At 42.0% G+C, this 17,605-nt stretch overlaps 1 protein-coding gene across 3 annotated transcripts in view; it reads left to right on the top strand.

The window, feature by feature from the left end:
• TOM1L1 (target of myb1 like 1 membrane trafficking protein) overlaps positions 1–17,605 on the top strand; it is a 35,020-nt gene that overhangs the window by 12,776 nt on the left and 4,639 nt on the right. For all 3 annotated transcript variants that reach the window (XM_084647065.1, XM_084647064.1, XM_084647063.1), the window contains exons 7-13: positions 1,054–1,170; positions 7,464–7,597; positions 12,295–12,355; positions 13,930–14,050; positions 15,305–15,401; positions 15,944–16,004; positions 17,217–17,316. In XM_084647065.1, coding sequence (XP_084503191.1) covers positions 1,054–1,170; positions 7,464–7,597; positions 12,295–12,355; positions 13,930–14,050; positions 15,305–15,401; positions 15,944–16,004; positions 17,217–17,316 — 691 coding nt within the window. The remainder of the gene's footprint in view (positions 1–1,053; positions 1,171–7,463; positions 7,598–12,294; positions 12,356–13,929; positions 14,051–15,304; positions 15,402–15,943; positions 16,005–17,216; positions 17,317–17,605) is intronic.

The raw sequence follows: 17,605 nt of genomic DNA, 5'->3' as shown, positions 1-17,605 counted from the left end.
AGAGTAGAAATCTTTGCTTGAGTATGTGTATTTCTAATGCTCTTATCAGGGTACTGTGGTGCAAATTAGTAAGAGAAGAGAGCAATTCAAAGGCCAAAGGAAAGGGTAAAGAAAACTTTTGCAAGACACCAGTGTCAAGAAATATTTTTTAAAAGTCAGAAAGAAACGGACAAGCTGGTTCCACACCTGCCTGTGGATAAATGAAAAGTTTTGTCTGCTTGATAGTGATAGGACTTAACTGTTAAGGGAAGAAATGGCAGCACGGCACTCAACAGAGCTCAGGTTCGAGACCCGCTGCCTTATAGTGCTTTAAAACTGGACTTACTCCCTTAAGGTCCGTGGATCGGGCCCTGTCCATTTTGATCAATTTCACAGCCAGGGTTTTAAAATTGGTCAATTTCACATTTTCAGCTGTTTACATCTGAAATTTCATGGTGTTGTAACCCTGGGGGTCCCAACCCAAAAGGTACCTGGAGGTGGGTCTGATCTCTCCCCTCTCCCTCTCCCGCCCCTGCAGCAGCCCTGCAGAGGGACAAGTCCTGTCCCTCCCCAGCCCAATAGGGTCTCGCAGCTAGGAGCCCCCTGGCTTGGGCACTCCCAGCAACAGGGGGAGATCAGACCCACATCCACTAGCCTCCTCCAGCTGCAGGAACCTCTGGGGCTGCAGCCTGGCACTGGAGCTTCCTGCAGCAGGAGGAGGCATTTGGAGGTGGGTGTGATCTCCCCCTGAGAGTGCCCATGCAGAGGAAGAACACATCCTGTCCCTCCCCAGTCCGGCGGGACTTGCAGCTAGGAGCCCCTGGGCTGGAGTGCTCACAGCAGCAAAGGGGAGATCAGATTTCAGGAGGAAGGGCTTATTTCACGGTCCGTGACATGTTTTTCACGTGAAATTGGTAGGATCCTATCCATGGAGTATCATCTGTGTAAAGGCTGGAGTAAGGCAGTGCTGCTCAGGCCCATCGTATATCTGATAAAAGAGCAAGCAGGACAATAGATGTGGAAAACGTTGTGTTTTCTGTACTGGCACATATAACATTCCATTGCCCTGAACAGATTGGGAAGCTGTACAGCGAACTGGATATGGCGAAAATGAATGCGAAAGTCATGTCAGCGATATTAACAGAAAACGTTCCTGGGTCTGAGAATCTTGACGACATGGAGCTCTTACAGGTGCAGTACAGCATTTTTGCTAGGAGTTTGTTGGTTATGGTTTATTTTAAAAATGTACATTGTGCCCATCCTTGTTACATCTGGGTTCATATTGCAAAGTGAAAACAAACATCTGTTTTCAACCTTTGGTGTTGATCTAGCTTAGCTTCAGTTGACCAATGGAAAATTCACCCTGAGTCAAGTGTGGGCTGGTGTGCGGCCACTTATGTCACCCCGCCCACCTTTGGCCTCCAGTGCAGGATAATAGAGGTCCCTGGCTGCAATATTTTGTACTGGGGAACCAGTCCCAGAATTGGGGGTGACCAAAGTAGTGTAAAGCCACCAGATGCCAGGATATGGCCTCAATTCATCAAAAATTTGGAAGAAAATCCACTCAAAGTAAAATCTATAACTATACAATTTCACGACGGCAAAGAGTAGTTCTCCATCTGCTCATTACTGCACTTTCTTTTTAAATCCCATGTCATATAGTTCCGCTATAATATTTATGAGCTGCTACATTCAAACACTAAAACAATATGATTTTTAAAAAGTCACAATTAAATAGTGATAAAATCGGTCCCCAGCACAACAGATTGTGGATTTTTCAAAGTTCGAGTTGCAAGAGAAGCCGTTACAAAGCTCTCTGGTAAATAACATGCCTTTTTTTTATAAAGGTTCTCTGCCTAAATATTTACTGTACACAATAGACTTAATAGCTTCTCTGAAATGAGGAAGGGTTTAAAAATTCCCTTGGTGTGCATTTTAAAATGATCTTAGTGCACATTGATTGTACACAGTAATTATGACTGCAAAGAAGCAGAGGACTCTACCCAGTAAATAAGACTCATTTAAAAAATTATCTCAACTTTCATGTTCTTCAAGTTAATTTTCTCCCCCAGCTAACATAAAAATATTGAGAAAAAAACAACATTTAAAAACAGTGCAAAGGGGTTGGCTTAGCCTAATAAACACCAGGGATCTGGAGCTAAGTTCTTCACTCATCTTAAGTGGAAACAAAGCAAACAGAAAGAAAGTTGGATAGCCTACAAAAGTATGAGGACTACAAAACTGTATCAGCAATGGTTTAGGCTTTGAGTCCCTCACTTATTGTACACGGGAGCAGCAATCTGCACTTGGGGGTCTTAGCAAGGGTGGAGTGGGGTCTAGGGATTCAGCAAGGCAATGAGAGTCAGGCCTTCTGGATTCTCTTCCTGTTTCACCATGTGACCTTGAACAAGTAATATGACCTCTCTTTGTGCTTCAGTTTACCCAGCTGCACAATGGATATTACAATGCTTCCCAGCCTCACAGGTATGTTGACAAGGCACTTGGGGTACAGCTATAAGCCAAGCAGAAATCCACATCACAGAGTCCAGGCTTACAGATCCGGGCTTGTCTTGGGCTGGTACTGGAGCTTGGGCTCTGAAGCCTAGGCTCTGAAGACCATAGACCCAGCCTCTGAGACTCTTTGGGTTTCTGCTTGCCGTGTAGACGTACCTTTAGTTCTGCTGCTCTAAAGGTGCAAAGTAGCCTTCCTGCTGGTTTAACCAGCCAGTGGAAGATTTCCTTGGTGCAGGGGAATCCTTGAGTGGCATAGAACTGGCAGCTCCCTTCCTGACGCCCTGGTGTGATGCATGTTACTGTGGGGAAAGAGGATAAGGTCAGGACATGCCCGTGCCCTGTTGCTCCCTAGCTGCTACAATGGACCTTCAAGGCCAGATGCAGATGGGTGAGCATTGGACTGGCTCCAGGATCCAGTAAGCACAAAGGTCACCTCTTCACAGAATCCTCCTCTTGAACTGCATCCACTTAGCACTGTTTGGCCGGGGCCGTGGTGTCTAATTTAATTAGTTCTTTGAGAAACTTGGGCAAAGACCCCTGCAAAGGATTATTAGAATATGTCTGCCTATTTTAAATCGATTTCTGGAAGGGTTTTGGAAGTATATTTTGTAAAAGGAAGAATGCCATCACAAAGTCTGAGAAAGCTCAAGCAGATCTGCTTGCTGGCACTCAAATAGTTAAATTATTGGCCAGGTTTGGGGCAGGGAGTGAATTTCACCATTCATGAAGACATGAGTAGAAGCTCATTCCTTTTATATGTGTTTGTTTTCTGTTCCTTCCTGCAACACCCTGAGATCCTTATCACAGCACAAATGCCTAGAGAAACAAATGCGAGTTGCTTTTACAAGAATGAAATACGTTCTTTTCTTTAAAAGAACAGGAGGACTTGTGGCACCTTAGAGACTAACCAATTTATCTGAGCATAAGCTCAGTCTAGGTCACTCAGTTCAAGGGACTGTGTCCTTCTACAGTAATAGTTTCATTGGAATTGGTGCAGACCAGAATCCTTTGCGGAAAGAGTTGCATGCTTTAGGACTTAAAAGGACTGGAGAATTTTTTTTGAACCATGTGTCACCAGAGATCCAGCCTAGTCAGATTAACTGAAACTTAATAATGGGCAAAGTACAGCAATGCAAGTCATGGCTTACACTGGTGTGGCATATCTCCACTCAGGGTTTGCTCTTACATAGATGCATCTGTGGCTAAAAACCCCATTGTAGACAAGACCTAAGACACCTGAAAACAATAACCCCCAAAATATTAAATTGGCTGAAATCATTAGTAGTAGTATTTGACAGAGCAGTTCAAGTTCTTATATCAACTCTCACAGCCAGTAAGAGTAGGGAATAAGCAAAGCTACTAGATCCAGACCCCTCGTGGGGACACTGGAATGTGAGGCCAGTTCCTCAGCTGATGTAAACTATCACAGTTTTATTGACATCACTGGTTTTTATACCAGCCGATGATCTGGCTCTTGGAATGCATAATAAACAACTCTCGTTTCAAGGGGTCAAGGTTGCATGCATCTTTTCCTCAGCAAAATCTGGCAAATTTGTGATTGAGATCAGAAATAAAAAGGGCTGAGTCTAAATTCTTGTAGAATTTCCCTGTGTTAGCAGGTCGAAAATCACCTCTGGGCTGAGGGCAGGCAGAGACCCTATACATTGATTAGAGCTCAGTTTTCAGGACTTACGGTGTTGCATAGTCCTTGTGCTGCAATTGTGAACAGAGGTGAATTTCACCCTGAGAAATGTCGTTGGGTAAACACACTTTTGGAGCAAAGATGGGCCAGTTTTACAACAAAACCCAGATAATTTCTAAATGAAAATGGAGAGAATAGCCCCCTCTCTCTCCACTCCCTCCCCCCCCCCCTTAATCAGAGTCAGCATTTGCAAATAAATCATGGAAAACCTGGAGGCGGGAGAAGGGGTGGTTAAGTTCTTGATGCAAGAATAGCCGTTTCTTTGAACCTGCTATCAAAGGGAAATCAATGTGGAAGAGGAATGTAAAACTCTGTGAAACTAAGTAGCTGGTAGTTCTAGTTCTAATTGCTACTAGAGGAGAATTCCACTCCGTGAAATTGTGAATTTTATACCAATCAATCCTGATGGGTTTGTATTACCTATAGAATTGAGGCAGGTTTGATTCGGAGACTTGATTCACAGTCCCCACCAGACTGAGGAAGCCAGGCCTTGGTTTTCTGCCATCTGTACTCCAAGCTATGATTTTCTCTCTTTCTTATAATGAGCCTGATCCAATATCCATTGAAAGTCCATGGAAAGAGCCCTATTGATTTCCATGGGCTTTGGATCATATCCAATATGAAGTCCAGTAAATGCCCCTTCCCTCCCAAAAATCTGCTCTTATCAGTCATCAGGCTCTTTTGAGCATTTTTAAAGTGTTTTGAATTGCTCACTGGATTTCCAATTGGGAATTCTTCGAGTGCTGGTCCCTGAGCGTATTCCATAGGCACCTGGAGCTGAAGAATTTTGAAAGCAGTGTCCATTGGTCCACACACATGCCTGGCTCACCTCTTGCCTCTGACCAAGGAGAAAAAGGGTGGGGTGGACCAGCTGCCGCTCCAGTTCCTTCTCACTGCCTCATGATCCAGGTCGGAACCTCCAGTGTCCGACACCTTGGCTTTCTTCTTTATCTGTGAAAATATATTTAGAGATCTGTAAATAGTTTTTTTATATTCTAGAGTTTAAAGTTTCTATCTGATAGTTTTAGTGGTTTTTAGTTAATCAGTCAGTCTCCCTGACTTGGGTAGCACCCTCCTCTCCCCACCTACCTCAATCCCTCCAGACTCCGTTTGGGTATTGGACTATGCCCAGGACTCTGGGCTTCAAAGTTTATGCTTCCTGCCTGTGATCCTTCTCGCTTAGCATTGGTGGTTGTCACTGGCTGAGAAGGATCCCAGCAAGGTGCAGTATCTGCTGTTTGTTCCCCAGCCGTACCCAGGAAGGGTGGGAACTTCACCTTAAGAAGCCTAATGGAAAAGTGCACGAGGCCACAACTTGACCCAGGCCAGTGGATCCTCCCCCTTATACATTGGCCTGACTTAGTAAGGGGTGCACCTCCTGCCATGAGGTCCAAATCAGGAGCAAAGATGTCTATCCCCTCAGGGGGTCTTGTTGGGAGAGCAGGGAGCATTCTCATAAGCATGAGGCCAAGTCTTCCTCCAAATGATCTTTGAAGAAGTCAGATCCAGGCCAACCTAAACTGAGCAGTAGCTCAGCCCAAGAGAACTTAGTATGTTCAGAGTCTCAGAGGCATGATAAGAAAGCCCACAAACTGTGTACTTGCTAAACTGGCAATCAATGAGCACCATAGTGACTGTTCCCACCAAAGTGATATCGGCCCTGTCATGGTGGAAGAATCTCCATCAGGTTTGCATCTGCGTTTCCTTTCTTGCCTCCGCACAGACAGGATGATCACTGCCAATGCATCCCTGTTAGGTTGAGGACCTCACATGGACAACCATACAGTACAGGGCACCTGGACATCTCAAGTGTCCAGGATGCACATCAAGAGCCATGAGCAGTTCGAAGGGCTTGTGAAACCTTTCTCCTCTTCACTCAAGGTCACCGTGCCTTCATTATGTCAAACAACATCACAATCGCCTTTTACATAACAAACAGGGAGAAGTGCAATCCATCCCTCTGTGTGCAGAAACGTTGAGTCTGTAGAACTGGTGCATCAGCAATCAGATTACCCTGTCGGCAGTCTCCATCCCAGGAAAACCAGAATGTGCTAACGGGCTCTCTCAGCAGCCACTTTGTGGTCAATCATGACTGGGAGCTTCACGACACTGTGGTAAACAATATTTTTCTTCTATGGGGCCTGCCCCACCAGAGACCTGTTCATCTTCCCAAGTCCTCACCCATCCTCAGAAAAAAGGAGGTTCCGTTCTCTTGACATTTGATGAGCTGCAGCCTTTTACCTGCAGAGAATGAAAACAGTCAGGAAATCCTGTAGACTATTTGTTGCCATATTAGAAGGGGTTTGGTTATAGCCTCTGAAAGAACCTCAAAATGGATCTGGGGCTGTGTTTTGCTCTGCTATCAGCTGTCTAATCTTTTCTTTCCACAAGAGAGCAAGCAATGTCTACCGTACTGCTTCGAGGGATGCCTCTTCTTGATATTTGTGAGACAGCCACACGGAGCTCAGTCCATGTGTTTGTGAGACACTCTGCACTGGTACAGGACTCCACTACTGCTGCATCTTTTGGAACAGCAGTCCTTCATATGGCTCTGCCATCTACGACCTCGCACCCTCCTCCTACTTAAGTACTGCTTGTCAATCACCCCCTTTGGAATACACATTGGGACTAGCACTCGAAAAAGAAGAGAAAGTTACTTGCCTTATAGTAACTGGAGGTTCTTTGAGAGGCGTGGACCGTATCTGTATTCTACTACCTTGCCCTCCTTCCACTCCACTTCAGATCTTCTCTTATTTGCAGTGAAGAAGGAACTGGAAAGGCGGTTGGTCCACCTCACCCTTTATCTCCTCAATCAGGGGCACGAGTAAGCCAGGGCAGATGTGGGCTAATGGACACTGCTTTCGAAATTCTCTGGCTCCAGGCATGTAGAACCCATCCATACCCGCAGTGGAACATGAATAGGGCCCACACCTCTTGAGGAACCTCCAGTTACTATAAAGTGAATCACCTTTCTCTTTAGGGAGGAGGATGACTTTCCAGAAATGAGACTGGGTTATGAGTTGGGGTAGGAGTGCTGGTCATGGTGAGAGCAATTATCAGCCGCGTTTTGTCGGAAGTTTGCCAGAAAGAGACTTGGGAATCAAATATAAGGGATTTGAGGCTCACCCTTTAAACGGTATGTCATCATGTGAATTAGACAGTGCATTATCCTTGTGTCTCCAGCACCCAAAAGTTTTATAATTCTCCTCCCAAACTGACAAATGTGAGAAATCACAATGACATTGGTTTTGGTTTTTTTCCTGAAAAGAAACTGTACAAGATATGTCGGGTGATGCAGGAGAGGATCGTGGAACTGCTGGTAGCAGTGCAGAATGAAGATGTGATCGCTGAATTAACACGAGTGAATGAAGATCTGAACGACGTCCTCCTGGGACATGAAAGGTAAATATATTAGTGAAACCAGAACCTGTCTTTTCCTGTTTGGTCTTAGTAACAGGTTCTCCTGACTGGGCCAACCAAATCTGTTAAAAAAATGTAACACTCTGGTATGATGTTTATGTCATAGTGCAGGGAAGCTGCACCTGTATTCCCCCTCCATGGTCCAGCAAGGGCACCCACTCTCAGGCATCCAGCTCCCCAGCGATCACCTCCCTTGGGCAGAGACGCATGTCTCTCTCCCTCCTGACCAGAGTGTTTCCAGGCTGCACAGTTCCCTGCTTGCCCTGTAAATTCCCCAGCAAACTCCTAAGATACTTAAACTTAATTCAATTAGGTTTAACTTAATTCAGGTTTGTCCAGGAAATTGTTATGTCTGTTGCAGTTTAATCTGCTCTTTCAGGGTGAAATTCACCCTTCTGCAGAGGACTAACATGAGGTATATGGGCCATTAAGTGCCACTTGAACTATAAGGGGCTTAAATGGTCCATATGACTGGTGCTGGCTGTCTCCAGAGAGATGAATTTCATCCTCCATCAACAAGAAAGGAACAGCATGTTCCTTTTTGTGTTGTGCTTATATTTATCTGCTGATCTTGTCTCTCCATGCACTTGAGAAGCAGCAGACAGGTTAAAATTTGTAGACGTGTCCCTAGAATACCAGCTTGCAGGGTAAACCAAAGTACTAGCGTAGCTGAGAATACTAAAGCATGAGGAAAGAAACAGGCTCTGAGTCCTTCCATTAGCATGGGACTCGGATACAGTGGATTTGGCTTCAGTCAATTATGAGCCCTCTTTGTTCCTTTAGCTACCAGACGCTGAGCTTAACTGCAGCATGCACGTGCTCCCAGGGAAGACAGACAGTTTTACTGCAGGCATCAGCCAAAGGGTGGAGTTCCCGCTTCCTTAAAAGGATCACATGCGGCTCTCTGCAGTAGCAAACAAGTGTTTCTACCCCCACTGCAGGCACAAATATTTATTATTTCACACAAGGAAATCCTGAGTGCTTGTGGTGATGACATCTGCAGTTATTTACTTATTGATTTCATCAGTGGGATAACTAGGGCTTACACGATACCAGAATTTCAGCATTTCCCAAGCAACAAATAACAGAGATCATCCTGGTGTATCATGATTAGCCTTAGCTGTGAATGGATGGCTTTCCTAACCAGAGGTGAGATGGCCATGTTCTAAAAACCATTCTACAGCACCATGCGGGTTAGGGAACAAATTGAAGACTTGTGCTTCCCACATAGGGAAAATTAAGCTTTTCTAGGAGCATTGAACTCCTTGGTCTTTGGGCTAGGCAGAATGGAGTGCACTGATGAGACCACGCTCTTCTTCATCCATCAGCAGATTGTCATCAAGAAGACCAACTTCTCACGTATTTAACACTTCACAGGACACCACACATTTCTGGCAGGCCTTGGAGACAGGTTGTCCTGCCACTGACTCTGTTCAGTCACTCACTGCTGAAGGACTGGTAAAGGGGGGGCATATTAGAGGACAGTGGGGTGACCTGAGAGAAGGAGAGTAGAATAAAGAGGAGTTACAATGACCAGGAAAGGGAAGAGGAACAGAGTAGGGTAAGGGAGGGGAGGAAAGCTCCAATTAATGCCTCTTGCTTGTTTGCCTTCTGTCAGTTCCAGTTTATTCCAGCAGAACTTTGATTAACCTCTTCACGCCACAACGCTTAGTGCTGTAATACTTGGAATGTGCGCTCCAGGCATATTCACAAGATTGTTTTTCCATTGTGTGACTTTCTGATACAGGAGCAATTTTTGTGGAAACTCTGAAGCTGCTAATAGAATGAACTGAGAGGCTCTTATAAGCTGCAGTAGGTGCTGTTAAATCACTGCAGGTACTGCTGTTCTGTCCCTGTAGTGGGTCTTAGGAAAATCCAAATAAAATGTGTTCTCTCTGGAAAATAACCCTGACCTCTGAGAATTTGCACAGTGAGCTTTTGGCTGTAGCAGGGATGACAGTATATAGACAGTCAGCAACAGGTATGATGAAACAAAGCTATTAATAAGTAAAATAGATGGACTTTGTTTTTGGGAGGAAAGAGGGGGTTAAAGACAAAATAAGAACCCATTCTGGTTACGTTACTCTTTAATGGCTCAGTCTGGCTTACAATTTTGGCTTTGGGACTCTCATTAAAGTGCCATGAATATGTTTGGTTCTGTGTTTATACAGCCCCTAGCACAGTGAGTCCATGATTGGTATTCCTAGGCACTATGTCTATAAAAATAATTATCATCATAATATATATTTACAAAATAATAACGTAGAAGTTAATGAACATCATGTGGCTTGCACTTGCAGTTAATATTTCAGAATTTCTTGATTTTTCTGGTTCTAATTTGGATTATTATTGTTATTATTGTGTGTTGTTATTATTATTTTTATCATTAACTGAGTCTATCCAGAAGAATGCCAAAACATTTTTCAGACTACATAATAGCTTGCTTTTTTATACAGTGTTTTTTATCAGAGGATCAAAGCATTCTGCAGAGATGGGTGACATTAATTAATCCACCTGAAATACCTGTGAGGTGAATCAGTAAATATCTTTGCCCCCATGTTTACAGCTCCGGAAACTAGTGTGACTCTGAGTTAGTTTCCCAGACCACAGAAGAGCTCTGTGTAAGCTCAAAAAGCTTTGTCTCTCTCACCAACAGAAGTTGGTCCAGTAAAAGATATTCCTCTCCCTCCTTGGCCCATTGATTATAATGGCCTTTAGTCAGGGCCTCAGGTTTAAGACTCCTGCTGTCGCAAAGAATGCTGTGGGATCTCTCATGATTGGGAGGAGTCAGTTCTCCTGGTCAACATTGTCTACAGTAGAAGTTTTCAGATCTGTAATTCGCATTGGGTGCAGCTCCATCAGTGGTAACCCTGATGGAAGTTGCGGTGTAGAAAAGGCTCAGACAGGTTCAGATGTTTTTATCTCTGTGTAATTTAACTTAAAGATTCAAGGATTCCAAGCTTGTTCAATACACCCACTTCTAAATAACAGCACTGCAGAACACCATCCCAGAGGCCAGAGCAGACTTCTCTCTGCTTCACTGTGGATTTACTGACTTGGAAAAACATTGTGATTTCTACACTGAGCAATTACAGCATCTCTTCAGCTGTAGCATGGGACCTGGCTCAGTTGAAACAAATATTCTGTTGTGTATTACCCAGCTGCATGGTTAATACATACCCCTAGTATGTTTCCTTTTAGGCCTATCCATGAGGTATTGTGAACAGAAAGCTTTGCAATTTCAAAAGATCAAAATGTTGCATTAGTGGCATCTTGAAGGTTACTGAGTTGCCAGAAGACTATATTTTGCACTGACCACTGCTCTGGCAACATCTTAGTTACTATGGCTTATGAAGTAAAGAATGACCACATTAGAAGCAACAACTTACCAATTACATTGCAAGCCTTGTCTCTCCTTCCCACAAGACAACCAGCCTTCAGAGAGTGTTATCACTTTTGCAAATGCTTCAGTGTGTATAACTTGTGTTTAGTTTTTGCACAAATGTCTTATCTCTGTCATGCAGATGCTCTAACGAGTGAAATCAGTGGGTATGCAGTCAACAATGACAATCTTGTCCCATCCTTCCTTCCTTGTTTTATTTTACCCTCAAACCTCTTCCAAACGCTTCAGCCAAACTGTCATTGTATCTTCCCAGTGTCATTCTCACAAACTTCCATGCTATTCTTCACAATATTTTATACAGTTGATTCGTAAGTCTAGTGTTTACAGCTGCGGGTTATGTTTTACAATTCACTCTTTAAAGAGGGTTTTTCACTTCTTGCCTAAGGAAATTTGTCATGTAAGTAAAATACAAATGAGTTTCCCTTTTGGTTTCTGTAAATCCACTTTATCCAAATGTTGACCTAAAATCTTCTTAATACTGACGATTAACATTTTTCTTGGAAAGCTGAAACTTCCCCCTGAATTATGAATAATAGCTTGTGGGTATGCCTCAACAAATCCCAAGTGAAACGGTTCACCCGTTGATTGAAAGGGCAAATAATTGCTAATGGGAGTGTGAAATTCTCATGCAGTAGTACTGTACACTTATTTAACTGTCATTTCTGGTTGCAGTTGCATTGTACCTCAAAGCTGCTACACATGTTATTTGCAGTTGTTTCTACTGGCTTGGTTAATATTTGCTACATAAGGATTTATTGTTTACTATAGAAAATCCTCAGTCTGCCCTTGGATACACAGGCATATGAGATGCTAAAAATTATATAGGTATGTTTTAACTAGTTGCAGCTGTTTACATACATTTGAGTGGCAGTATGACTGCTTTAAGGCAAATCACGTTGCATTTCCTGTATCTGATTATCAACGAAGATTCTGTGCAGAGTCTCAGTGAAGTGAAGGACAGTGGTCTCTGCGTGTGTAGTCTACTGGCCTGCTGCATGTAACCATGGCTCTAGTGGTTTTGATAACTCAACCATAGTAGTTCTCCCTTATGTCAAGTGACACAAAGCTGTGGTTCTGGTTCTAATATTCCTACTGAGGACATTGGAGTCTGTATGTGCATTTGGCTGGGGCTTGTTACACACTTTTCTAGATCCTTTTGTACGATCAGACCTTCGCAGTAACTGCTGGATTCTTATGAATGACACTTTCTTTTTGAGTGATACCTACGCCTGGGATGTTTAAGACTAAATTATTGACAACGTATCATTTCCTACAGGTTTTCTCGAAACAGAGTACGTTTCTTGGAGAATCAGAGACTCCAGTGTGAGCAAGCAGAGGTGAGTAGTTAAGCACAAACCCCATCAACTTCAGGATAAGAATCTGGCTCAGATTTTATAAACCAGAGCTTTTCCTCTTATTTGTTGCAACAAATGTGCTTTTTGTGACCTAAGGAATTATATTTGCTTGCTACCTCTGTTGGATTCAATATTCTGTCTCCAACAGAGGATAATGTTTCTCTATTAATTTGCAAGAGTCCCACTTACAGAATCTCATTTTGTAGCACAAGTATCAAATTACCTTCAAATATAACGTGGAGAATAGGAAAGGACAACTGGAAAAGAGAGAAAAATCTATTAAAATGCAGTTTTATTACCTCTATTGCTGTGTACTAGATTCAATTCTAATCTCTTACATGATGTGAAGAGATTTGTTTCTTTTCATCTATAGTCTTATTTTTCACTTATTGTCTCTAGGGGCATTTATGAAGCTGGAAAATTAATTTTTAAAGGCTACTTTTCTCCCATCACTGCTCCTATTTTATTAACCATGCTGGCCCTAATAGTGATACACACGTTTCACCTTGTACAAAGCCAAAATTAACTCAGTTTCCTTTGCATCCTGCATCAAGCTGATTACATTGTGATTGAAATATAGTCCATAGTTATTACAGGAAAGTAGTAATCAGTCTGGGTTTTTCGATGAAACACTACTATTACTGGCTTTCATTTTTAGTCAGATAGTTCATTTGCAGTTTCTGACTATTGGATGGGTTAATAGTCCAAAATGATCCCGTTTGCAGATCTTGTAGCTCATTCACAAGTCCCCAGGTTTAAAATAAATTTGTATTAGCTAGTGCTTACAAAACACTTTTATATTAAACATGTGATATGGTTAATTCTCTTCTGATTTCATTCTTAACTCTATTAAGACACACATGGGCTTAAATTGGAGCAAGGCAGGTTTAGGTTGGACATTAGGGGAATAAATTGCCTAGGGAGGTTGTGGAATCTCCATCATTTGAGATTTTTTTAAGAGCAGGTCAGACAAACACCTGTCAGGGAAAGTCTCAATAATACTTAGTCCCACCATGAGTGCAGGGGACTGGACTAGGTGACTATGATTCTATGTTCACTAGATCTGAGTAGGAAACAGTTTTCCTGTCCTGCAGAAAATTGAGATTTTTTTTTAAACATTTTTCTGTCCTGAATCAGGTTATAAAGTCAAAAAGTTAAAAAAAAAAATCATGAAATGAAAATTAGAAAAAAAAAACGGATTGGGTCAATTGAAACATTTCATTTCAATTTTTTAAAAAAATACTATAAATTAATTTAAATTCTGAAAAAAACATTTTGAGCCACTTTTTAATTTTGAAAATGTCAGAATGGGATGTTTTGACAACTTCAGACATTTCTTTTCAAAAATTTGTAAAAAGGGAAATTCAAATCCAACTTGTTCCTGCAAACAGTTCTGGTTTTGATAAACTGGCATTTAAAAAAAAAAAATCATAGAAAAATTCCCGACCAGCTCTACTGGTCACCTTTCCTCAATAATAATCAGATTCTGATTTCAAATTTTTGTATTAAGTGAAAATAGCAACTTAAGTTTACTTTTTAACTCTTTTTCTTCTTAGATCTACAGCAAACAACCATCTGCTCCTTCATGTGATCTACTCGTCGTCAATTCAAGTTCTTCAATTCCTGTGTCAGCATTGGGGGGAACTGGCCTCGAGACTCCTCAGTTTTCAGAATTAAGTGAGTAAAATACTTGCATTTTCTCTGAAACATTAGGAAGTTTGGTATAAAATATTTCTAACCTTGTGGCTGGAGCCTATGCAGATGGAAATGAAAGTATGCTGGCATTCACATCACATGGATGTGGGACTAGAGGGCTGCAAAACTAATGAAGACATTTCTGAAAGTAAGAGTTGCTTGTTGCTGCCATGCCCCGCTGCTGCTATGATTCAAGCATGTTTCCTCAGATGAATTTCAAATGCATGCGAGAGGAAACAAAATGTAGGCCGTGATGAGAGAGTTCATGAATGTGCACAGTATCAAACAGAACACTGGCCCCAACACAATACACTTTTGCAGGTGTGTACATCTGATGTTGGATAAATGAACTACCATAACAAACCGTATAAAGATGAGGTTTTTTTGTGTACATCTCCTGAATGTAGTTTTGGAATGGCTCGCAATCAATATGAGTAGTGTTATTCCTTTGTAGTGGTCTTTCCTAAAACAAAGAACCACTGTGGCCACAACAAGAAATTCCTTGCAAGAGACAAATGTGTATCCAAATGAAAATGAGAGAGTTCTGGTTGGAACCTTGAAGGGAAAGTAGAGCTGCTTTATTATTGTATACGTAAGGTACTTTGTACAAAAATCTGTTGAAGTGAGAGGTTGTGTTTTAAAATAATCTGCCTCCTCCGTTATTAAATGGGGGATCATTAATAATTTACAAGGAAGCAATCGCTGTCATCCATGCCCAAGAACGTCCGTGTAACCATGCACCTACAAAACTTGCTGGCACAAGTTCAGAAGGGAAGGGCACATTTATCCTTTCTGAACTTCCTCAATATTTTCAGGGAGCCCCTTCAAATTTGCAACATTTTACTTAGGTTGGGAGAGGTAAGAACTCAGAGTAAATGTACTGTTATCCTACTAGAATAAGAAACGGGCGGGCCTCTGGTTTTAAAATATGTTTCGTAATATGCATAGTGCCACTCATTTTTTTCCCTCAGGCAATTTAAGATGTCAGGCAGAAATACAATGTATTTCTGAAATCAACTCTACATTCCTTACCACTTTGAAGGCAGAATTATAATAGCCCTAAATTGAATAGTAGCACCTTCAGTATGTATTTCAAAGTAATTGCACAACACTGCAACTTCTCCCCTGCAATTTTATACCCCTCCAAAAAATCATTGATAAATAATATCCCACCAAAGACTTAACTGTTTGCCAAATAACAAGTCATGCAAGTTTTAATAACAGCTTGAATTTTAGATTGCAGATCTACAGGTGCTGCAGATCCAAGCATCCATCGTCCTTTGCTCTACCCTCAGCTAGATTTACTCGCGATAGCAAACGTTCAACAGCCCTCGTAAGTAATACGTTACCAAGAAACTGTAGCATAATGTTTTCAGAGATGTTTGTTCTTTATATTGCTGCTCTGCCACATACTCTTGGAAGGGTCTGTGAACGTTTGGAACAACTTATGATTTGCACACTCCTTCAATAAACCAGGAATGCCTAGCTTGGGCTCTAGATGCGTCCTGCCACACTTTAAAAATAGGTTGCTTCTGTAATACCCTTTGACCAATAATTAACAGATTTAATAACCCAGCAGCCAAAAGTATATTTAAGATTTCCTACCTGTCCTCCCAACCCTCACTATCAGGGAGGAACAGATGAGCCTTGCAGAATGCCTTAAAGGTCAATAAACTAAGACAGCGTAGGACCTAGGAGAGCAAGTTCCAAACCTTGCAGAGACCGTCCTGGCAGCTGTCCCCTTTTGGTGACCCTAGTGATCTCAGCTCTGGCACAAGGTGACAGGCAGCCAGTAGCAAAAAAAAATCTAATTGTATGAGTTCATGTTCTTCTGTTCATTTCTCAGTGACATTCCCTGTGTTAATCGTTACATAGGTTTGCAACTGAAACACAAAACACAAGACAAAGCATCCCTGATGGTCATATCTATAGCAACGTGAGTAACAAGGATACTCAGAATCACGTTCTTCAATGGCAAGTGTTAAAACAGAGGTCTCCTCCCTCTTGTTCTGCTAGCTGTCCAGATGGAAGTAAAAGATCCATCCCACAGCCCTTTTCCAAAGCAATAGGGAACAACCTCAAATGTGCAGGGCAACTTCCCATTCTCGATACAACACATTCTGTTCTGAAAGGTTCTGTGTGAGATGCTTGCTGTGGCCAGCTGGGTCGCTGCAGTTTGCCTAAGCCATTACTGTATGAGTAGTATTTAAATAATGGATGTATACAGCACAGTGAGAGAGCCACTCTTCAGTGTGTTTACTCAGCTATAAGTTTCCTCTTGCAGACCATCTAGGTACTGTAAGTTAAAAAAAAAAAATAAAGAAACTTTAAGAAAGGAACCAACCTGCCAAACACAATGTAGGATAAATGGTGTATGTCATGGGCAAAATATCCCACCCACAAAGGCATGCTTTCTCAGTTTAATATGAGGAATGTGTATGGTGCAGGGAAAGAAGATTGGATATAAAAGCAAAGGGAGTGGGGACCCAAATGAAATAAATGACTTGTATCAAACTCTGAAGACAGCCAGAGCGGAGGTTGCTCATCTGTTCTTCAGCAGACCCTTTGGATGGGGAGTTCACCATGTCCAAGAAAGATTGCTGCATTATTATCTATATTCTAGCAGCACCTAGAGTTCAGGGCTATGTCCTGCTAGGTTGAATCTACTGGGTGAGGTAAGATCAACCCTGACCAGCCATAGCTGCAAAGCAGGGTTATAAGGAGAGAGGAAGTTACTCAAGTGATTCTTGCCAAGATTATGAAGGGCTTTCTATGATCACATAAGAACTTGCATTGTATTCTTTGCAAGCAGTGCAAATCTTGGGAGGCTGGCGTCACCCACTCCTTCACCCCTGCTGTCAAAGAGCAAGTGAACAGCCATGTACAAATCTCACAGCCTCTGGCTCAACGTATCAGAATAGAATATGTACAAGTAAATTATACAGATGTACACTAAAGTAATAGAAATATTGGCTTTAGCAGTTATACATGGAGAACAGCAATAGATGATTGTTTTGTGCTGGCTGACCTGATCTGTAGACTTTGTCTGGTTTTACCACTTTACGAAATAAACAGTATAAAAATTTAAACAGTTTTTTGTTTGCACTGCCTGCTTACATACTAACTTTATTATGATTGATTTCCTTAGCTTGCCACTCTTTTAAACCCAGTGCCTTTGCAGACCGTAAACCTCCAAACTGTTAATGCCTCATCACTGAATGAGACAACACCAGGTGCATCACCAGCAGGTAATAAAGTCATTTTACACTTCAGTCCTAACCTCCACATTATGCATCTGTTTTCCCAATGTCCCACAGGGACCTTACATAGTGTATCTGAGGGATCACCACAAAAAATCAGCAACAAAAACTAACGTGGTCCAAGGCTCTGTTTGATGACTTTGAGACGTATGCATATGTTTAATATTTAGAGTGTGAAAATGTATTGCGGATAATCAGTTGTCTTATGTCAATTCAAGATGCAAAACAAAGCAAACACTCATCAAGCGTGTTATTTGCTCACTTTAAAATATGTGTT

The sequence above is a fragment of the Lepidochelys olivacea genome (assembly GCF_965140295.1).
Source record: "Lepidochelys olivacea isolate rLepOli2 genome assembly, chromosome: 14".
NCBI lineage: Eukaryota > Metazoa > Chordata > Testudines > Cheloniidae > Lepidochelys > Lepidochelys olivacea.
The sequence above is the reverse complement of the archived record's forward strand: the minus strand, read 5'-3'. Positions and strand labels throughout refer to the sequence as shown.